A 24,912-nucleotide genomic window follows, 5' to 3' on the forward strand; every position below is an offset into this window, starting at 1 on the left:
CGCACAGCAGGGTTTCCCACTGCTACTGTAGAATCAACTAATATCAGACAAGAACAGACCTAGAAAATTGCCCAAGCTCTCTAACAGGCAAACCTTGAACTTCCCTTATTTCCTCCACGCAGGACAAAGCCAGAACTGCTCCCCTGACATTCTCTACCCACACCTCACACTTGAGAATAATAAAACCACATCATATTAGCAGATCAACACCTTTAAAAAATGTAATATTTTAAGAAAAATACTGTCTAATAACTCATGTCATCTTATCAAAGGTCAGTTTCCACCCTAAAATAATTGGAGGCCAATGACATTTGGAAAAATATATCGACTACATAGGATTATTTTATCTTTAAAAAGTAATTACAATAACATGTGAAAAATATTCTTACAATGAGTTATGAGGGCATAAAAAGAGTCTTCCCGATGACTGTGCTCACACAGAGTGGCCTGCCACCCTAATTCTGGTCTCCGGTGTCCCTTTAGCCACTGCTGCTGCTCTTTGACCTCAGCTGATGGAACAGAACCAGCTGATTTCCATTTCCTTCTCTTGCCGCACAAGCTGGCTATTTTAGAGGCACTAAAACACGGTGGTAAAGAGCATGGCCTTTGGAGATTGTGAGCCCTGGGTTCAAATTTGGGAAATTTTGCTTCTCCTCTTAGGCTCTTTGTTTCTTCATGTGAAGAAAGAAGTTGGATTTTTTTTTCCCTAAGTGCAAGAGTCATTAAAGAGTTGAGGTAATAAAAGATGGTATCCTCTCTAATAAAAGAGTAATATGCAAATTAACCATCACTCTGCTGCATAAGCCACGCCCACCAGCCAAGCCACACCCACCAGCCAATCAGGGTGAGTATGCAAATTAACCCCAACCAAGATGATTACCAGAAGGGAGGCTTGGGTTTCCCCAGCAACAGAGGAAGCCAAGCTTTCCACACACTCTGGCGGGCCCAGGCCTCCATTCAAGGATACAAAGTTTCAATTATAGAAGGTAAACAAATCCAAACTGAAATGGCGGCAGCCACGGATCGAGCAGGAGGCTTGGCTCCGCTCCAGGCTACAAAGTTTCAATTGTAGAAGGTAAATAAATTCCAGATACCAGGGCCTCTGCTTGGGTCGTCAGGGGCGTGGCTGGCCTGCAAACCACCACAGGCTCCTCAGCCAGGCCTCTCCACACCCCAAGGGAACCCCACCCTGATCCAGGACACTCTTCAGGGCAAACCAGCTGGTCCCCACCCATGCACCAGGCCTCTATCCTATCTAATAAAAGAGTAATATGCAGATTGACCATCACTCCAACATACAAGATCAAGATAGCTGCCCCTATGTGGTCAAAGATCCTGCCCCCATGTGGACACAAGATGGCTGCCACAAGATGGCCAGCAGGGGAGGGCAGTTGGGAGGGACCAGGCCTGCAAGGGAAGGCAGTTGAGAGGGACCAGGCCTGCAAGGGAGGGCATTGGAGGCGACCCTGCAGGGGAGGGCAGTTAGGGGTGACCAGGCTGGCAGAGGAGGGAAGTTGGGGGCAAACAGGCTGGCAGGGGAGCAGTTAGACATCAATCAGGCTGGCATGGGAGTGGTTAGGGGGTGATCAGGCTGGCAGGCAGAAGCGGTTAGGGGAAATCAGGAAGGCAGGCAGGTGAGCAGTTGGGAGCCAGCAGTCCTGGATTGTCAGAGGGATGTCTGGTGGGATCAGGCCTAAACAGGCAGTTGGACATCCCTCGAGGGGTCCCAGATTGGAGAGGGTGCAAGGTGGGCTGAGGGACACCCCCTCGCCCCCGTGCACAAATTTCGTGCACCGGGCCTCTAGTCTATATATATAAAAGCCTAAGTGACTGTCCAACCATCCAACCATCCAACCAACCAGCTGGCCAGTATGACCACCAGGGGGCAGACACTCAACGCAAGAGTGGAAACCACGGGCATGGAAACATGGAACAGACTGATGAATCTCAGAGGGAAGGGCGGAGAAGGGGGAGAGGGAAGAGATTAACCAAAGATCTTATATGCATACTAGAGGCCCAGTGCATAGATTCATGCACTGGTGGAGTCCCTCGGCCTGGCCTGTGGGAATTGGGCTGAAACTGGCTCTCCGACATCCTCCAAGGGGTCCCAATTGCAAGAGGGAGCAGTCCAGGCCTCTAGTTTATGTCATAAAATAATTACTCTGGTCTGCTGAGTGGAACTGACAGGGATGGGCCACAGTTTAATGTGAATAAGATGAAGTTGTTTCTTGCAACTGGTCAGGATACAAAGGAATCTTTTCTGCATTATTTATAGATCCAAAGGTTTGTCTTTTGCCCTCCATGAGTTTCAATTTTCTTGTTAATAAATCAGGAATAATAATACCTACCTCAAACAAAAGACTATCTGAGAAATTACATAACATGGCTACCACAGAGCTTGGCATGTGGCAGGTATCCAGAAAACATTTGGTCCCTTTTCATTTATTCTGTGTAGCTAATAAAACCTCTTCCCAATTCATTAGAAGGTACTAAATTTTGAAAAATTAAAAGCTAGATCCAAACAACTTTGTCTGGACAGTCGAAATAGTAATTAAGACTCCATATTCTGAATGAAAAAAACCTTGGTCTGAGCAAAATATTTTTCTAAGCTCTACACTCTAAACCAGTGATTTTCAACTTATTTCATTTCATGGCACAATACACTAATTACTAAAATTCTGCAGTTTAAGATCTGACCAAAATATAGATATAAATTTGATTCATTCACACCACATAGCTAGAGTTGTGTTGGCTGTTGACATTTTTTATTTGGTAATCTAAGGGAAAGAGGTCAGTGTCCCTGATTAAAGAGTCAAGTATTGCATATTTTTAAAAGTCTTGCTGCACAACAGGGCAGGACAACACACCACTTGAAAATCACTGCTGTAAACCAAAGACAATATAATTGTGTAATCCAAATAATTAATTCTGTATTTAATAACAATCTAAATTTTTTATTGCAAGCTATACAACAAGGAGGAAAAACCTAGGTAAAGAAGGCAAATAAATCTTTTTAAAATAGCCTTCCTTCTGATTTGGTAAAATTATTTATCCACTACCAAACTACATAAATAATTATGTTATTTTCTATCATTTTTTTAACAAATGTACAAAACTTAGAAAACTCAAAGACTCTAACCTGTAAGTCTTTAATTTCCCTTTTTATATTTTGGTATTGATGCTATAGTCTTTATTGTAAGATGCCTCGAATTATATTTTAGATATAAATTACATTTTTTTCTAAATAGAACGATATAGTATATGAGCTTCTATTTATATTCATCATCTTGAACCTCCTAAAGACTTCTCAACAATCTGGTAATTCTACTGCAAATGAATCTCTCAGCAAATGATTGATGAGGTAGAACAATGGCCAATACAGGCCTTCTAGGGCTGTGCTGTCTGAAACATTAGCCATGGGCCACACATGGGCATCTGAGCATATGAAATGCAGCCGACTGGAACTGAAATATGCCTGTGCAGGTAAAATATATGTCAGATTTCAAAAGCTTGATATAAAAAAACAAACGTAAAATATCTCATAATTGTTCATATTAAATACATGTTAAAATAATCATATTTAGGGTATATTGGGTTATATAAAATATATTAAAATTAACTTCACATTTTCATTTGCCTTTCTTAGTGTGGCTATAAGATAATTTTAAATTACATACATAGCTCACATTTGTGTCTCATTTATTTGGACAATAATACTCTATGATGTCGTATACTTTAATTCAATCAATTATGTGTAAATCTGTTATATAAATCAGAATATAAGTAAATGAATCAAAGAATAAATAAAAAGTAGATAAAGTTCATAATATATCTCTGCTTAAATAGTTTCACAATATTGCTTAATAATTGTTTGAAGAATATGCTAAGTTTACATAATTAGGTAAATGGGGAAGGTAGAAGAAGGTAAAGGGGGGATAAATGGTGATAGAAAATGTCTTCACTTGGGGTGAATTGTACACCTAACACCTATATAATTTTATTTACCAATGTTGCCCCAATCCTATCTAATAAAAGAGAAACATGCAAATTGACCATACCTCCGCTACACCCACCAGCCAATCAGAGCGAGTATGCAAATTAACCCAACTAAGATGGCGGGGCCACAGAGGTGGAATAAGCAGGAGGCTTGGATTGCCCCCGGCAATGGTGGAAGCCAAGCTTCCAGGCCTGCCCTGGTCGGCCCTGGCCTCCACTCAAGGCTACAAAGTTTCAATTATAGAAGATAAATAAATTCCAACAAAGATGGCAATGGCCACAGAGCTGGAGCAAGCAGGAGGCTTGGGTTGCCCCCGGCAATGGAGGAAGCCAAGCTTCCTGACCGCCCTGGCCTGCCTTGGCCTCCACTCAAGGAGGGTCTGGGAGCTTGGGTTGTCTGGGGCAACCCAGGCAACCAGCCGGCCCTGGCCTCCGCTCAAGGCTACAAAGTTTCAATTATAGAAGATAAATAAATCCCAGATACCTGCTTCCAGCTGACCCTGGCCTCCGCTTGGGTTGCTGGGGTGCGTGGCCGGCCTGTAAACCACCACAGGCCCCTCACCCAGGCCACCCCACACCCCAAGGGAACCCCTACCATGAACCGGGACACCTTTCAGGGCAAACCAGCCGACCCCACCCGTGCACCAGGCCTCTATCCTATCTAAAAAAAGAGTAATATGCAGATTGACCATCACTCCAACCCACAAGATGGCTGCCCCCATGTGATCAAAGATGTCTGCCCCCATTTGGACACAAGATGGCTGCCACAAGATGGCCAGCAGGGGAGGGCAGTTGGGAGGGACCAGGCCTGCAAGGGAGGGCAGTTGTGGACAATCAAGCCTGCAGGGGAGGACAGTTAGGGGTGACCAGGCCGGCAGAGGAGGGAAGTTGGGGGCAACCGGGCCTGCAGGGAAGGGCAGTTGGGGGGGACCCAGGCCTGCAGGGGAGAGCAGTTGTGGGGGAACAGGCCTGCAGGGGAGGGAAGTTGGAGGGGAGGACCAGGCCTTCAGGAGAGGGAAGTTGGAGGGGAGGACCAGGCCTGCAAAGAAGGGAAGTTGGGGACGACCGGGCCTGCAGGGAAGAGCAGTTGGGGGGGACCCAGGCCTGCAGGGGAGAGCAGTTGGGGGCAATCAAGCCTGCAGGGGAGGGCAGTTAAGGGGTGACCAGGCCAGCAGAGGAGTAAAGTTGGGACTGACCAGGCCTACAGAGAAGGGCAGCTGGGGGGGGGGGGAGACCCAGGCCTGCAGAGGAGAGCAGTTGCGGGGGAACAGGCCTGCAGGGGAGGGCAGTTGGTGGGGGGACCAGATCAGCAGGGGAGAGCAGTTAGGGGCGATGAGGCTGGCATGGGAGGGCAGTTAGGGGTGACCGGGTCGGCAAGGGAGGGCAGTTGGAGGGGGCCAGCCCTGCAGGAGAGGGAAGTTTAGGGTGACCAGGCCAACAGGGGAGGGCAGTTAGTGGTGACCAGGCCGGCAGGGGAGAGCAGTTAGGGGTAATCGGACAGGCAGGGGAGCAGTTAGGCATCAATCAGGCTGGCAGGGGAGTGGTTAGGGGGTAATCAGGCTGGCAGGCAGAAGTAGGTAGGGGCAATCAGGAAGGCAGGAAGGCGAGCAGTTGGGAGCCAGCAGTCCTGGATTGTGAGAGGGATGTTCGACTGCCCATTTAGGCCCCATCCTACCGGGATCGGGCCTAAATGGGCAGTCGGACATCCCTCGAGGGGTCCCAGATTGGAGAGGGTGCAGGCTGGGCTGAGGGACACACACCCCGTGCACAAATTTCGTGCACCGGGCCTCTAGTAAATTCAATAAAAAGCAAAAAAATAGGTAAATGCTAAAGTAAGCATTATATTTCATCTGATGAATAAACATGTATAAGATACTTATGGATCACACACTGTGATAAGTCATGAAACACCGATATATATATTTAAGACAAGGTCTATGCTCTCATGAGGTTCATAGTTTTATGGAATATAAAAAAGAAACAAGTACATACAATAAAATCATCATGTTTAGGATATATTGGGTTACATAAAATATATTATTACAATTAATTCACATTTTTGTTTACCTTGCTGTGAGAAAAGCATCAGATAGTACTCTAAACAAAATGTGTGTGAGCATTTTTATTGTTTCAAATAATGGATAGTGTGTATTGGCATTTAGGGTTTGCAGATCAATATGTGGGAGCATCCTAAACCACACAGAATTGCCCAGTTCAAAATATTCAGAGTGCTCCTACTGAGAAACATCTATTGTCATGTCACACTATGGTCAGGATCACCACTGCTCAATACAACTCAGACATAGTAATTATTCTCTGATGCTGATTCCTGGACACTGGGGTGATCCCAGAGCCAAATACTTTGAGACTCCAATCTAACAGTGCAATCAACATAAGCTGGTACACAAAACCATCTCTGTTCTTTGGTGTATGAATACAATACACATATAAACATATCACATTCACTTATATATATGGTGTATGTGTCAATAACATCTTGCCATTCTCAGTCTAAGAGAAATAACTTATTTGAAGCATTTAAATGTAATTTCTATACTGAAGCCAATAACTTCTTTAAAAATCATTTCCCATTTACAAAGACTTTTGATACTGAGCAGAAATACCAATCTTAGTATTCTTTTCTGACTCTTCATTGAGAAGCAGAGAGGAAGAGAGAAAAAAATAAACCTTCTGTCATTTGTTATAGAATTGTATACCATTCTATAACAAAGGAAACTGCCATTCTAGAATGGTATGGTGAGAAAAAGATAGTCACTACTCTACAAAATGCCAGAATCTTTAAACAAACAATGAGTCAAACTACCATAAATAGATATGAAGGAATTTATTATTTGATAATGATAATTTATAAGTATGAATGAAATGCATAAAAATGTTACATCATACTTTAATGTCAAACCTCCTCATCTCTCCCACCCAAGTTAAAGAAAGATCCTTTGAAGAACTTACATTCTAGAATCTTATTCAGGCTTGAGGCAACAGGACTGTTTTAATCCATGCTTACATCTCAGATAGCAAAACTACTTGCCTCAAAAATAAGGATGTAGTACCCGTTCAAAATGCCTTACAACATAACTCAATTATCTCTATAAGTGAAAAACTTTGAATGCATAAATTATGGAGGAAAATCTAGCATAAAGGAGGAATAGTGTCCAAAAACTGATACCCTTTTTGCATTAAAATATTCAGGGCTAATTGTGATTTTAGCACTGGTTTTTATCCTTGCTTTGTTCTTTGGCCAAACTTAAATACTTCTTGTCTCCTTCAATGAAAAGTGGCGCTATTATGTTCCTGGAAGCCTGAGCAGGATTCCTCAAAGCTTAATTTTAAGGTCTTAATTGGCTGAGGCAATGGGAGACCATACAAAGCCCACTTCACAGAGAAGGGCAAGATTGCCAGATCACTTGAGAACAGATGAAGAGCTAACTGGAAGCTATTGCTGAAATCTTACAGTGTTCTGGGAAGTTTTACCAAATAGTAACTTCCACAGAATGGAACACAATCATCCATCATAACACATAACCCAGAGGGGTTGAATTTTGCTTGTAGAAACAGAACGATAAACCAGGAACAATCATCTTCACTTAACAATTGCATTTCATAACAAACCAGAAAAGCTTTATGGAGGTTGGACACTGTGATTGGTTCTGCGGCATATCATTGATATCAAATATTTGGTTATACCTTCTCACAACCTCTAAGACCAGGAACCATATGTTTACAGTTCAAGGGGGTTACTTCTAATAACACATTTGTTCACTGGGTACTACTGGACTGGTCATCTACTTTTACCTTGCAAAGGTAAGTTACTCATTCATTTATTTATCCATTCACCCAGCAGCCAACATTTGTTGTTTGTTATGTAATAAGAGACACTTAAGACATTGAATAAAATTATCTTCATCCTGAAGCAGTTCATTATTATTTAGCTAATAATAATTAATAATTCATCAACATACATTATAAAAACATCTTATTTGGAATAGTTTTAAGTAAAGTAATTTCTTTATCATCAATTCTAATCACTGATGACAGGTTCCCAAAGCAAACAAAACCAGAGAAATAATTTTTACTTGTGAAATTCAAGACTATATGGAAAAAGAAAAGTTAAAGGTCCAGAATTAATCTATAAAAAACTTTTAAATTATTTTATGTTCATACTAACAATAAAGACATAATAAAAAATATCACAAGATATTTTACACTTTTGGGGTTGGTAACAGTGAGAATGCACTAATGATTTCTATATAGTATCAGACACTCCTGCTTCTGAAATTTCAATAAAGATGCTTATAAATTTGTTTTACTTAGATGTTACAAAAAAATACAAGAGGCTTAATTTTTTTAGGATAGTACCCCATATGATTAATACTTTCTTATTGTTTACTCTAGACTATCTGACCCAATTGTTTGTTCCTTAGTTCATTCATTCGTTAGTTTATTCAACAACTATTTATTGAATACCTACTATATGTTGCTGTGAAGAATAAGAAAAACCAAGGTGCCTGTTGTCATTAAGTTCTACCTACACCTGCCCTTACTACAAATGGAAGCTGTTTTGTTTATCTGCCTGATTTTATTCTCTATCAACCACTGTAATTCCATTCTTCTGTTCAGGTAAACTGCCCCATTCTTATTTGCACAAGGCCATTTATTGCAGAAAACTTACTCTTCCTTTATTTCAATCTATTCCAGAATACAAGTTTCCTCTTTTTCAAATTATTCCCAACAGGAATGACCAACAATTGATGAAAATTGAATATATATGCAAGAAAAGTTCTATAATTCCAAGAATTATTATATGCTAGAATTTGATACAAGAGAAAGCACACACTGATCAGAATATGCTATAATTCACAATCAAAGACTAAGAGAAAAACCTTTTTCAAAAAAAAATATACAGCATTCAAAAAAACCTAAAAATTTTATACGGTATTATTCCAATTAATTAACTTACATGGAATAAAGGCATTGGTATTTTTCAGCTACATTTGCAGACCTTTAGAAATTACAAATGAGGTAAATGAGATCTAAAATATAATTACTGCCTCCCTCCGCCGCCAATAAACCTTCACTAGTAAGACTAACCATTCACTTACTCTATTCTTTCAGACTGGATAAGAAAAGAGAAGAAATAGTGTAAGGGAGCACATAAGAATAAATAAGAACCCTGGAAGAACCTTTCTGTAGACAATCAGCACCTCTCCCTTTATCCTCCCCAATCTCTAAATCCCTCCAACCTGCTTCCTTCATTCCCTGCAGTTTAGAAACCCACAGACATCTCTCCTGTTACCATGACAGCTCTGATGTTTTTGATTTAGTCAACACAACAGGTGCTATTGACATCTGACTAGTAGGGAAATTTTCTAGTAACAAAAATCTCAAAGAAAATGGCTTTTTATGAGTGCTACCCTTATCTACAATTTCTATTCCCTCAGTGCATTTAGAGCATTTGATAGTCATGGAAGACAAAAATAAATAAATAAATAAATAAATATCCCTTCAGTAGCTGCTTCTTTGGGAGTACCAAACCTACATAAAAAAAAAAAAAACCTACATGAAAGAAAAAGAACTCTAGAACCAACCTGAGCCACTCCATCAACACTTTATTCTGTACAATATACTCACAACTATTTAATCCTTGTCATAGCTTTATATGTAAACTTTTCTATAAAACCTTATCTGAATTAGATTTCCCAATTCTTTTACAAAAAGTAAAAGAATGTCTCTTTCACATATGGAACCCAATAGAACAACACAAACTCCAAAGAAGCTAATAGGCAATCACTGATGATAGCTCAATTTTAGCTTTCTTATGGCTTGCCTGAGCAAGACCAGTACTTTCATTGGCACAAATTGAACTGAAGGAGTAAAGAAGTAAACCAGGCATCCAAATGTGCATTATCGAGCCATGGATCTCATTTAATGTTTCTACCCAGGTGATAATAAGAAGGAATGGATATTTCAAACAGAGGGGGTAAAAAAAAAAAAGTGAGCATCGTTAATGACTATAGATCTATTTCTTACAAAATGAACTTTGGGGTTGAGATGCTGAAAGGTGAATAAAATACTTGAGAACTAGAAATTTAAGAGTGACACATTTTAAGGTACTCCTAGAGAGAAAGTGAACTGAAGAAAGACTGCAACAAAAATTGCAAATGAAAAGTAGAATAGAGCTGTGGAAAAGTAATAGGATGCTCTGTCACCTGGACATGGTTCAGAGGTGTGGAGATGGAATGACCAATACAGTCCCACTGTGAAGGAGTTCAGATTGGTTTACATGGAGATAAGCATCCAAGGCCAAACACTTATTTCTTATCTAATAGGACCTTACAGCAAGACCTGAGGTACATTAGTTTAAGATGCAATCAAGATCCATTTATAGTAAAGTTTTAAAAATCAATCAATAAAAAAGATTTTCAAGCAGAAGCCTCAGGAGGAAGTACAGCTCTCCATCCAAACTCATTCCAGATGTCAGAGGCAGCTGCACAACATCAGAGAGCAAATCCTGAGAAGACCCTATGCCAGAAAGGGCATTTTAAGAGTTTGCTTCACAGATTCCAAAAGAAAAAGAGAGTACATATTTATGGGAACTATATAAAAAGTACTGAATTCAAACCCCAAAAGATGAAAAATATTCCAAATTCTTATTAACTCTTATTCTTAATGTATTTAAATCAAAGCATTTTTCTTCTCTCTTAATAGTTAATTAGATTATTTCTCTGCTTAAATAAAGAGAAGGACCAGAAAAGTGAGTTAAGTAGATTTAGGTAGAAAATTAATATGAGCATCACATGAAGATATGAATACAGCAGAATAGTATACGTGTATTAGGCTAGAGTTGCATTCACTTTGATTTCCAACTGGAATGTAACCACATATTAACTAGTTATATTTTCCCTCCTTTAACAGTTTATGTTTTCAGAATGACTTTTACATTAAGAATGTTTGCTTGGAAACAAGGTATTTCACTGAAATTGCATTTGCCTCTCCTACTCCTCCCTTAATGAATACCATTGTGATAAACATATTTAGAGAAATACTGTGAGAATTGGTGTGTTTAGAGAGTATCTCTGAAGTCATATCACATACACAGCAGCCATTTTCTCTTCCCTGTACTGTCCTAGATAACATTTCAACCTCACCACCAGAAAGATACAAATATTAAAGAGAACCCACCAGAGGTGTCACTGACATGGAGGAACGAGATGGTATTACTTAGAAACATATCTCTGTGGAGTGTTCACATTACATAGTCATAGCTACAAAAAATACCTGGAATCCAAGACCAGTTCCTTATTTAAGTGAGTTCACAATTTCAGCTACAGAAATTAACTTCTATATTTGGTCATAATCATTAGCATTTCACTGCAACTAAATCATACTACAAAGGAGTCTCCCCTTCAGAGGACCTTGGAAGAAAGGACTCCTTCCATCTGCCACAGGCATTTTAGTTTCTGGTAACCTCATAGCTTCCAAGTATTCTGACATCTTAGCTAAATCTTACATCTCTTTTCACAAGAGGAACGTGCTTCTTTGTTAAGGTATGCTGAGTCATTCTATAGGTGGAGCAGAAGAAGGCAGAGAGATGTTAACTGGAGGGCAACTGTTAATAGTATTGCCAGACTCAGCTGTGGTTCTAGTGGGAGGTATGACTGTGTCAAGGGGGGAAAGAAGGAAGAAACTGTGGATCATAAATTGGATATTCACCTGTCCTGACCCCAGTGAACTTTGAAAGCTTTGTGAGAAACAAATTTCTCGTGACCTCAGAAGTAAGTCAAACAGAATGGTTCTTGGAAACAGTTGTTCCATGGGATGTATGTAGATGGGTTTGAAACTAATTGGTTGTTCTGAAAACTAGTTTCCTTTAATCACTCGTAGTTGTAAAAACACAACAAAAAGGTGTGGTCATGGGTGACTGATTAGGTGGCAGATATCACATTCATAGTGGAAGCACACAAAAGAAAACGTTTGATTTTTTTTGTCCTACTTATAGGAGAGTTTGTATATAACATTAGAATTAGCCTCATTAATTGGGCCTGAGGCTTGAAATTCCTGTGAGCTATTCATGAAATAATAGGCTATCATGTACTAAAATAATGTGAAAGAAAATATTGGAAATATTACAGCTATCACGAGTAAAGAGTTTATATCTAAACAGCTCAGCTGACCATTTTTTTCTGGACAGCATTCCTAGTGGTTCAGTTATTATGGTAGCCAAAATGACTGAGATTGTGGCAGAGCAGTTTTCTTTCTAACATTTTTTTTTAAAAAAACTTGATTGCTTTACAACTTCATGGAACAGATCCTAAGAAAATGAGAAAGGACAGGTTGTTTCCAATTTGCAAGGTCTATTGCAGTTGACTGAGTAATACTAGTTTATTCTGGTATGCAACATGATAGCCAGAATATAAGCACGAGTTTCACAAGTCCTCTCCCATCTGTAATTCACTGTCTAAACCAGCAGTCGCCAACCAGTGGTCCGTAGACGACTGGTGGTCCATGAGGTCTGAAAGGTTGGCGGCCTCTGGTGTAAAACTTATGAGAAACTACCAATCTCCACTTGCCTCCAGACTCAGCTGCCTGACTGTAAAATGGGATGAATAATCTCAAGTGGTTATTTTAAGGATTAAATGAGACATTACACATAAAAGCCTAAATATAAAGCCACCTCAACGACAATGAGGGTGAACAGTTGAACATAAAGGTCTAACATAACCTGTGGGGAACTGTGGTGAGGAATCTTTTCAAAATGTGACATCATTAAGAAATGAATTTTAAATACTAGAGTACAAAGTCAATAGCCTCAACTGGAAATAAAGCAAATCTGCAATCTCTCATGGTTGATGTGATGATCAACTGTGACGAATGATCAAATGATTCATCTAATCTAGAAAGGAGAACGTGTGCATCAGTGTCTTTCCAAATACTACTTAGAAGAACTTGAAGGCCTTTGTTCTGGAAAGATAAATAGGGGAAGGATTCTCTTATTGCCAGTGAAAACAGCTTAGCTAATAAAGGACATCATCAGATAGTTTGGGGAGGTAATTCTAAATTGTGTAATCCTTCATATTTGGTCCTGTGTCTTAAAGAAGCAGAAAAAGATACATCAATCAACACTGATGTTCGTTTTCTTTTTGATTGCTAGAACATACCTAAGTGTCTAGTGTGGATATGGTAAGGGGATAGTGCTTCTGATGAAGACACCATAATAGATGGGATTAAAGGGAACAAAGGCTAATCTGTGCTATCCATGTATGTATCCATCCATCCATCTACCCATCTGTCCATCTATCTAAATATTCAATAAGTAAGTTTATATCTTGTTTAAATATAAAACACATGGCCAGATGCAATGGAAAAATAATCCTATATAATAAAAGGCTAATATGCAAATTGTCCCTTCGACCAGGAGTTCGACCGGGAGTTCAACCAGGGGGCAGGACCTCTGGCCAACTGCCTGCGGCCCTTCCCTTTGGCTGGCCTGGCCCAATTGGCCCTGATTGGGTAGGCCGGCCGGACCCCACCCATGCACGAATTTGTGCACCAGGCTTCTAGTAATCTATAAAACAAGCAATTAAAACTTAATACAAAAAGATATATATGCAGATACCCAGAGGAAAAGGCAGTAAATGGCAAATGTCATGTAATTATATCTGAAAGTCTTAGTAGCAATGGGGTGGTAAAAGAAATATTCCACTAGCAAGGGTGATAATAAGGGTAGAATTTTCACAGAAGAAGAGAGGGGGGAAATGGTGGGGTTCCTGTAAGAATCTGGACATTACTGTTCAGCAGTGTGAGAGCCATTGAAGGTTTCTGAGCTGAGTAGACCAGGGCTCAAAGATGTACCTGACGAAGATTCATCTCGCGGAACTGATTAGAATAGCAGTTGTGCATACACATGTGTGTTTTCTCTAAGGAAATGCTATTGGATGGAGGTCAACTGCAGGATGTGCTACAAGTAATCTACATATATAAAAGGCTAGGTGACCGACTGTTCGTCCGTCCGCCTGGCCGGTACATATGATGCACACTGGCTATCTAAAAATAAATGTTGACTCACGCATGCGCGATACATAGAAAGCTCTCACTGGCGCCAATCGCACGCAAGTGTTTCAATCTGTCATTGTCGATCGTGAATTTGGTTGTTTTTGTTGACATTCTGAAGCTGAAAAAAAGCGGCGACGTTGACAGAATATGTCTGAAGACCAACTATTGGCACAACTATCCCCATCTGACACTGGCCTCCCATTTAAATTAATTCAAAGACAGTTTCCTATGATGCCAGCATTTGCAATGGCTATTAATAAATCACAAGAACAAACTCTAGACCGAGTAGAAATATTCCTACCTGAACCCATTTTCAGACATGGTCAGTTATATGTTGCTTTCTCTCGAGTTCAAAGAGCGTGTGATGTTAAAGTTAAAGTTGTAAATACTTCATCACAAGGGAAATTAGTCAAGCACTCTGAAAGTGTTTTTACTCTTAATGTGCTATGCAGGGAGATATTAGAATAAGTTTAATCAATTTATCAGTCATTGTTTTTACCAATGTTTTTATATCATATTTTGGGGGTTTTTTTATATCAAGTCTTGTTGTTTTATCATGTTGTTATTGTTTATTTATTAATTTATTCTTTTCATATACATTTTACTAATTTTCTTTCATCTCTGACACTTCTATTATAGAGAAAGGGTGAATAGCAATATTAAAATATTTCTTCTAATTAATTTCCTTTCAATGTGCATGAATCCGTGCTCCAGGCCACTAGTTTATTATAAAAAATACTACAGCAAAGTTTGAGAATGATTTACTTTCTTGTATTAATCTCAGAATATTCAAGGTCATTTCTAAAAGATGTCACCATAACCAAATGTGTTATCAAATAGCAGAGAAATGGATAGAGGATAGCTGGGGCAGGGGAAATGGTATGAGCTTGGGCATATCAACCAGAGTGTACCTGCTTGGGAAATCTATCTGAAGGCCTCTGGCAGGCTCATAGGTAAAGACCAGTCAAGTGAAAAGTAGAGACTAGAGGTCAAGAAGATCTTCAAATAAGGGAGCTTCTGTAATCCAAAGAACTTACATGCATATATGCATAACCCATGGACACAGACAATAGTGCAGTGAAGGCTGGGGAGGGGGCAGGAGTGGGGTGAAAGAGGTCAATGTGAAAAAAAAGGATATCTGTAATATTTTCAACAATAAAGATTTAAAAAATAAAGAAGCTTCTGCAATCCTTTTAAAATATGAGGTCATCAAGAGCTAAATAAGACAGAGATAGTGTAATGGAGAGGGAGAAGTAGATATAGGAGAAGTGACCAAGGAAAACTGTAGTTGCAGGAGACAAAGGGCCTGGGAGAAAGTAAACTTTCCTTCAAATCTAATTGTAAGGATAGGTTTTAAGTGTTCTCAGAAGTTATAGATGAATGGGTGAGTGGCAGGAAAACTAAATCAATCAATTTTGCACACAAAAAACAATGCCACTCCATGTCCAGCCTACATGCTAGGGAAAATCCCTACAGTTTATAAGTCCCTTCCTAGTCTCTATCCTAGGAAGGTATCATCTGTTACGCCACCCACAAACTGAGGAAGTGGAACAGAGATTCAAAGAAAGCAAGGAAAAACAGAGAAATCAGCTGAATGGAATTTCTCAGAACTCTGGGAACAGTGAAACCAAAGGAAAGCCCTTGAAAGAGATCACCATTGGTAGAGACAAGTCAGCTACATGAGAACCTTCTGAAATGAAGAATGTGTTTTAGAGTCAATGCTTTGAACCGCACACAACTTAAAAGCACCGAAAAGAAACTTTACCATATCTCTGTTATTAGTAAAAGTACTCATCCTCAGAGCCCTCTGTAAGGCCAGAAAAGTCGTGTATGTATATCGGATTTTTCACTAAGCTGGCTCTATGCCTTGGATATCCACATATGAATGTATTATCCTTTTGAAGCACCTTGCAAAAAAAATTTAGTCATGAAAATTTTTCTAAAATGTGAATTAAAACTCAAAAGGTTTCTACTAAAACATATCTCTCAGTTTTACATAGCAAATCTAGGAGCTATTTCCCATTCCAACCTTTTCTCCAAAGGGTATGAATCATATATAAGGCAAATATCAATTAAACCAAATCACAGATGTTAAGGAGCTAATAGTCAAAATAAAGAACCACCATTCAAAATAGGATGATGTGAAACTGCCAAAAATAGTAGTGTATTCAAAGTGCTAAAAAGGTAATGGGAGAACAAATGCCTAACTCTAGCCCTGTCCTTTCCAAAATTCACTTCTCCACCTTTACTTTTGACCTCATCCACTGTCATATCTTTTGGGATCCTGCTACACCAGTTAACCTTTCTTTCACCTGTTCAAACTCTGGAATTCCTAGATCTTTCTGTTCAACATTTATAGTCATACTTAATCTTGTCTACAATCCATAGCAACTAAAATATAATACTCTAAAAGTTACATTCATTCTATTAAAAACTGAAACTATCTTAGACATACACATATTTTTCTTATTGTTTGCTTACATTTTTGATATTCAGGTATTTTTAAATAGTTTTTATATGTTATGCTACGGAGCTAACTCTAATCATAGTACACAATGGTGCTAGAATTACTACTAACGATGTTATAGTGTCCCTAAATAAATCGGGAAGCTCTTCGAGAATATCATTGTGAAGTGAATAGAAATATAATCGGTTTAAATACTTCTACTGTAAAATGTAATACATAACTGAAATATTATGAAGACAAATATTGTTATAATCCCAGAGTGTCATAAACAAAATATAAACACTCCAATTAAATTACTCAATCTCTGCCAAATATTTATGGATTTTTCTTGTGGTCCTGCAGAGTTCACTGTGATTTCTTTTTTCACTAAAATATGATGGCTCCCCTATTAATTGTGCAGCAGTCATCCATTCACTCATTCATTCACTCATTCACGAATATCTGACATATCAACTACGTGCCAGGTTCATTGATAAGGCATTGAACAAAATGAAAATGCAGCTGTCTTCTAAAACCACAATTAAAGAGATTTACAAAAGTGCAAAACAATGCCACTTTTCAATATTTTTGTCTTGGAAAATAATTAAATTTCATTAATTTTTATGTTCCATAGAATGAATTTATAATTATTACCTTAAAAGACTATCTTTTAATTCTTAGTTTTAATTTTAATATGTATTGACACATATAATGCACAATAAAATTTTCAAGAACTCAAAGAGCTTTTAAGAATATAAAATGGTCCTGATATGAGAAAAGTTAAGAATCACTACAGTAGAGTAATAAACAATTTTAAATGGTATATAGGGAATAACCATAATCACTAAAATGAAAAATGAAAAAAATTATTTTGAAGAAGATAACCATATGTCATATGCTTAGTTTTCCTTAATGGGACACTATATTAAGTTGTTTTTTTAATGGATCTTAAATTCATGAAGTTCATTAGTAAAAGAAAAGGCGTATGGCCAGCACAACATAGGATACACTTAGGATCCCCATATATAAATGCTGTTTTTCTTCTTCCTGTCATGATGCCTCTCTAGTATAACCAAAGAGAAAAATAGTTTCCCAAGTCCTTGTCTAACTTTTAGAATTAAGTATTGCCTACATATTAAACATATTACACTCTGTCCCTGCTCTCCCAAACTCTCTTCCCCTTATTCAATTGTTTTCACCATTGTGCTTGTAGCCTTCTATTATATAATTTACCTATTTACATTTATTTTCTGTCACCCCACTCAATATAAGGTAGACAATAGTAGGATTTTTTCTAATTTATTCACTAATGTATCCTCAGCACCCATAACAGTGCCAAAGACAAAATATGAACAAAATAAGTATTTGTTGAAAGAATTAATAGGTATTTTACTGAAGTCAAGTATAAATTTTGGTATCTTACCAGGGAAGAACAAACACGTCTTACCAAATTAACACTTTCCAATGTGTAAACAAGAGGGATATAGTAGCTAATGAAAACACTCTCAGGGCGGGAACAGTTTTCCCTTCTGCACCCAGAAATGAAGACAGGAGAAAAAAAAAGAAAAGAGAAGAATCTATAATAATAAAAGCATAATATGCTAATTAAACTGGACATCCTTCCGGACGACCTTCTGGACGAAGCCAGGGCTGCGAGGGAAGCCTGGGTCCCGGGTGCCTGCCAGTGGCCAGAGGGAAGCCCGGGTCCCGGGTGCCTGCCAGCGGACAGAGGGAAGACCGGGTCCCAGGTGCCGGCAGCCAAAGGGAACCCCAGGTCCCGGGTGCCAGAGGGAAGCCGGTACCGGCATCTGGGGGAAGGAAGGCCTACTCTTGCACAAATTTTGTGCATTGGGTCTCTAGTACAGCAATAATCTGAGCTGGAGGTGAGAGAAGTAGGTTTTCTCCCTCTGCTGGATTCCAGGAACACAAAGAACAGTGAGAGTAAGAGCAGCTAACATACCTCTCTTCTCTTGGTGTATTTCTTCCAGAAGCAGCTCCTGCCTTTCTATCTGTTCCAGGAGACACTGGAGCTCGGATTCCTTGTTCTCAGTCATATTCCTCAGCTGCTGTTTGCACAGCATTAGCTCGTGCCGCAGACTTTTCTCCCTGTTTTCTCTCTCCTTCAGTTCCTCACAGAGCCATTGAAGTTTAGTCTAAAACATGACATTTACAACTAATTAAAAAAAAAGCAAGGTAAAAATCTAGAAAACAGTAGTATTTCAAAACAGTAGGAAAAATATCATAATATAAGCAAATATAGACAATAACTAACAAACTTAAGCAAAATGAAAAATACACTATGGTTCATATCAGTTAAAAATTGGTGTGAAATTAAGCCACTTTCTTAGATTTTTATGGAAATTCTGTATAGTCTATCATCTTTGCAAAGGCAGTACTACAGAAAAATATGGCCTACTAAACTTCTAATCTTAACACAATTAGCCTCCTAATTAGGTATATAAAGCAGTTTAGTAAAGCATTTAAAAATCAAAATCACCCTGGAATAGAACTAGAAATTTGATAAAAGAGGGTTTTATTTCAGAGATTTATTTTTTTTTCTATTTTTGCTTCCTAAAAATACACATCCCCATGGTCTAGCTAATCAGATAGAGAGATTCTCCATAGGCTTAGGGAGATAAAGTCAGCCTTCCCCTACCTTGAAGAGGTGAGAAAATGTAATCAGAGCAACTCTCTTTTTCATAGATGCTAACCTCACTATCTTTAATATTTCATCTGTCCTTCATATTTCCCTTTCCTACTTACTACATCACAATCTTTGGCCTATGTTAACTATTACTAACAATAATAATGGAGAAACAGCAAATCTGTTTTGTCAAAGCAATAATCCTATTGATTATGGTAAAAAAAAATAATAATAATAAACTTCCAAAAAACCTTCTGAAACAAAGCAGTAATCAGGTTTGATATGTGTTATTATGAACTAAACTAGAGGCCTGGTGCACAAAATTCACACACGGGGGGCGGGGGAGAGGTCCCTCAGCCCAGCCTGCAATGACGCCAGTGTTCCACGCTCTAGCCGGCCTCTGGCCAGGGGCCTGCCCACCTGCCCTCCCTCTGCGGGCCGGGGCTCACAGGATGCTGGGGCCTGTCGCCAGGGTGACACCGCCAGCGTCCAGTGCCCCGGCTGCTATGGGCGCCGCCATCTTTGTGACAGAGTGATGGTAAATTTGCATATTACCTTTTTATTAGATAGGATTGCGTCCCCTCAAAATTCATGTGTTGAAGCTCTAAACCTCCATGTGACTGTATTTGGAGATAGGGCTCTTAGTGAAGTAATTAAGATTAAGTGAGGTCATAAGGGTGGGACCCTCAAGAGACACAAAGGCTTATAGCAAGTTTGCACTCCCTCACCGCTCTTTCTTATTTCCAGCCCCCAACTTCCCAAACCACCCCATCCCACCCCACCCATGTTTGCATGAAAGGTGGGGAATTCTACAAGCCAGAATGAGAACTTAACAAAACCAATCCTGACCCCTTAATCTTGGACTTCTAACCTTTATAACTGTGAGAAAATAAATGTCTGTTGTTTAAGCCACCAACCAGTCTATGGCATTTTGTTATGGTAGCCCAAGCAGACTAATACAATATGACCTATGGCTTTAATTTATTCATATGAAACCTTCATTCCATTGCCAGACAAAATTTTACAAACAGATTATAGCTAGATGCTTTTTGTGAACTGAATATGTATGCAGAATATATTCTTAATTCTACAAAACAAAATACTTAAGTTATGGAAATTTAATCAACCAATAATCAATTATGAGAATCAGTATCTGTTAGAGAAACACCCACCGTCTTTATTAAGTGTCTTGAAGAAACAGCTTGAAACACACTATAGGAATAACTTTAACAATACCAAATAATAATTAGCTGACAAGGCTATTAATCACAGTGCAAACACCATTCTATTAAACACTCACAAGAGCATTTTATAGATTACATAATAGCCTCATTTATTTAACTACATAAACAAGTATTATTAAATAAACCAAAAGAGAAAGAATTTATCAGTAAGGAAATAGTTGCCTTATTTATAGTTGACAACTTGCAATAAGGTGGGAATATTTATAATTATCTAGTAAAACAATCAAAATGGTCTTTTTAATCTATAAGAATATCCTTACTGAGATTTAGTATATTAATATACTAAAATCATAACGGAAGGAGTCAAAGCTAAAAGCCAAGGGAAAGAGAAAATTTGAATAAAATGAGTATTGCTAATAAAGTTAGCAATATTGGAACCCATAATTATGGTTGGCTAGCTTCAAAATCCATCTGAGGCATCAGCCTCCACAGCAGCTTCTGTGTACCTCTTACATGTGTATGGAGGGGCACGGGAGACTTAGTTGGAAAGTTTGTAAGGAGGAAATTCCGAAAGAATTTTCTAGGGGAGTTGGCTGAAGGTGACGGCCCCTAATTGTTCCTTGACCTTTCCAAACGAGTCTGTGTACGCACTGACCCTCCTTCAGAATCTTTATGCTTAAGGGTATTGCTGACGCCTGTGTCCTCCCAAGAATGCTTACCCTACTGATTGTTCTAAAAGTCAATTTTAGCTCAAACTGCTGTTACAAAAAAGCCTGAAGAGGCAGGCAAATGAGACTGTCTAGTCTCTCTAGCCAGGCAGTCCCCTAGCCTCTCTTTCACAGCAAACGTGTGTCAGAGTAATCATTCATCTCTTGCTCAGGATCTGCTGGTCAGCCCCAGTACATGTGATATTAAAATTATTTACATAAGTATCAGCTTCTCTAGACAAAACATGTTCCTCAAGAGGATAATGTCTTAATTCATTTTTATGTCTGGAGCATACAGCATAGCATCTAGGACACAGTAGTTTCTCAGTAAATTCTCTGCTAAACTGAATAAAATTTGGTCTCTACATCTGCTATCAAGATTTATGACAAAACAAATACCTAATCCCTGTGAATTCCTTGCCTGGCATTCCTTAACCACCACCTTGATTCTCTTCCACCCACAATGCCTTATTCTGACTATTCATTGGTTATTTTATCTGTGAGCCTGGTCCAACTCGAAGTTGAACTTCATGTGTGTGCTATGCCAACAAAGCAATAGTGACACAATCCCCACTCAGTCCTCTAGTTCTTTTAGGATTAACACTAACAGAATAAATTCATGTGGCAGATTTATGAAAACAATTACCAAAGGCCCTCAGAGGTCCTTCTAATACTGCAAGATGTCAGCATGGACTAGCTGAATAGCAATTCCACTTTCCATACAGTTTTTGTCCTTTGATTTCAGATTTTATCTCCAATACTTATAGAGCTATTCACTCATAGTTCATGGGAATTACAGTATTGTGGCCCATCAATAACCCAAGCCATCTCTCCACAAATAGATTCAATTCCTCCCCAGTCCGCTGGTCAGTGTGGGGAGCTTATCAGGACCCTTTTACGTGGTAGAGGAACAGTTGTCTCATGCAGTATTAAAACCCTGATCAGAAGTTCAATCCCATTAAATGATAAGGGAAAACTGCTCACTAGCTCCCAAATTAAAGAGCCGTGATCAAGAGTCATCTCTGGCTCTCATAACTTAGCTGAACAACAGCAGTAAAAGTGTTCTGTTCAGAAATGATAAAGATTTTAACTTGAAAGAAAATTCCAAGTACATTGCTCTTGTCAAAACTGTGGAGTTGGGAAAAAGAAAAAAGAGAAATGCTTTATTAATGCACAACAGAAGTTTCTAGTCAAAAAATTCTAGGACAGCAAAATATGCATAGTCTAGATTTCCTATGCAGGTGGCATAAATGCAGACTTGCATTTGGTTCTATCAAAAATGATTAGAACAGTTAGGATCACAGTTCTTAGAGCAGGATAGAAATTTTACAAGGTTGGATAAAATTTTATTTTTAATCATAATACTGTTAGTTTCTTATTAAGAATTTTTTTAAACAATTTTATGTATTTTTTATATTTTTTATTGATTTCAGAGAAGGGAGAGAGAAAGAGAGATAGAAACATCAATGATGAGAGAGAATCATTAACCAGCTGCCTCCTGCGCACTCTACACTGAGGATTGAGCCTACAACTTGAGCATGTGCAGCTTGACTGGAATCGAACTGGGACCCTTCAGTCTGCAGTTCAGCGCTTTATCCACTGAGCCAAACCAGCTAGAGCTTAAGAATTTTTTTGAGGGGAGTTTCTCTAATGCCTACCTGGCCTTCAAAAGTAAACCTTGTCTGTCCACCACCTCCCACCTGTACCTTACCCACCCATCTTGAGCATTATTCTGTGTTTACTCAAATATTTGCATTTTATACCTATAATTTTTTTGTTAATACAAATTTTTTGTCTGACCAAGTTTAAATATAACACAATTGTAGAAGCCCTCTGAGACATGCTGGCAGCTGCACAGCCTCCCATCCTCCCAGCACAAACATCAGAGTTAGTTCTTCCTTCTCCTGTGTTCCTCTGTCAATGTTGACATATTTCTACAATATAACACATCTTAAGGAGACTTCAAATTTGTTTACATCACCATTCCCCCCCGATTAACTTCCATGGCTTACTAACACTTATATCCCCAGTGTCTGTACGCAAAAAAGTACACAATCAATAATCTTGGCTGAAAGAAGACTTTAGATGGCAATACACATAATGGTAAGAACGCTGAGTGCACATGGCATGTGATCCATTTTCCCATTCTGAAAAAGTCACATTCTTCTCGGAAACTTCATTTTTCTCATATTTTTAAAAAAGGACACTGTACACACTCAAAGATCCTTTTTTTCTAGTAAAACCCTAAGTTGGACCACAATTGGTCAGGTTTATAGTACAGTTGGTTTTCTTACAGAATGTAAATGGGATGGAAGATTTTGCACTTTATGTTAAAGCTGAAATAAAACTAGTCTAAAAAGAAATGCAAGTTCTTAAGTATTGATACTCAAATAAACATATCTACATCACATGTGGTCATAATTTTCTATATATTTTAATTTCTATATACCTAAATTTCAATAATTTAAATTTCCAAGCTGATCTATGAAGATAGTTGACAATTACCCAAAGTGTAGAATATTAGCAAATTGTTCAATTTTATTTATTTTTGCTTACCTTCCATTAAACTTGAATCAGAATGCTAAAAAACCATGAAGCAAGAAAGTTATCTTCAGAACTTAAAGTTAATTCCTCCAATTTTGTAAATGAGGAAACAGGACACCCAGAGAGGTGAAGAGATTTGCTTATGCCCCATAGAGATTTGACAGGCTTTGAGCAGACGCTCAGAAATAAAATATAAGTATATATGTGTAATGAAGGGTGGTTACAGCTGCCCTGACCTTTGTACACTCCAGAGACATTGCTTTATCCAAAGGGAAAGGCAGAAGAACTTGTCTCTCTGACGATCTAGTTTTAATATTTCAACAGTTTCACCTTCCTTTTTCGTCCCATCCCATCCCTATACATTTAAGCTAATTTTTCAATGTTAAGCCGAAGGAACATGGAAACTTCCTAAATGCATTATGATAATCTTTCTCAGCAATAAAGTACTACAGCTTCACATGTTCATTATGTGACAAAAATATATGGCTAGCCCAAATAGACACATTGAAGCTCATAAACATTATGATAACTTTAAGATTCAAAGATCAATTACCTTGCTTTCTGCTAACCAGCGATGTGGGTCATAATTAATGTCAGGACCAGATGAAAAAAACTAAAAAAAGAGAAAGAATAGTCTATTAAAATTAGATTTTTCTCTGAAATGAATTTACCTAACTGAAAATTTTTCACCATAACATATAAAAGTTAAGTGTCTAAAACTTAAGGGTTTAGAAAGGAGACATTCATACCAAGTACTCAATAAATTCCAAAACATGATTTAACATTTCTATTTATGTAAATATATATGTATATGTGTGTGTGTGTGTATATATAATGTTTTTATATATGTATATGTACAATGTAAATATTTAGCTAAAATACAGAGACATGAATTAACTCTCAAGTGCTATCATTGCTAGAATCTCTGGAAGCTGACTCCCAAGCAGCCTCGATTAAACCAGTTTACTTCATATTTTGCTTGTTTCTTTTCCTCAGTCTTGCTCCTAGTAATATATTTCACAGTGGGTTTGATGTAATTACACAGAAAGTTAATTCTGTGTCTCATTTATCCTTCTTTAATTTTATACTATGAGGGCCATTTTGTCTCATTAATGATTGTGTAGAAATGATAGAAACTAATCATGGAGTCATTCCTTTATATCTCATGATGATAACAAAATCCCACAATAAGTAGGTTGTCTATGCCAGCTGCCCTGATTCCTTTCACACCAACTCATTTATAAACTCACTGCCATCTGTTTCTGCATTATTACTGATAAAACTGTACTCAAAGGTTGTCAATGATTTTACAATTGTAAA

The 24,912-nt window shown here is 38.4% G+C and overlaps 1 protein-coding gene across 8 annotated transcripts in view; it reads right to left on the reverse strand.

Annotated features, from left to right (window-relative positions):
• The window catches only part of CEP128 (centrosomal protein 128), a 354,698-nt gene that overhangs the window by 166,655 nt on the left and 163,131 nt on the right, over positions 1-24,912 (reverse strand). For all 8 annotated transcript variants that reach the window (XM_079768173.1, XM_079768176.1, XM_079768175.1 and 5 more), the window contains 2 exons: positions 24,146-24,205; positions 18,474-18,666 (listed from right to left, as the gene is read on the reverse strand). In XM_079768173.1, coding sequence (XP_079624299.1) covers positions 18,474-18,666; positions 24,146-24,205 — 253 coding nt within the window. The remainder of the gene's footprint in view (positions 1-18,473; positions 18,667-24,145; positions 24,206-24,912) is intronic.

The sequence above is a fragment of the Cnephaeus nilssonii genome, assembly GCF_951640355.1.
Source record: "Cnephaeus nilssonii genome assembly, chromosome: 4".
Taxonomy (NCBI): Eukaryota; Metazoa; Chordata; class Mammalia; order Chiroptera; family Vespertilionidae; genus Cnephaeus; species Cnephaeus nilssonii.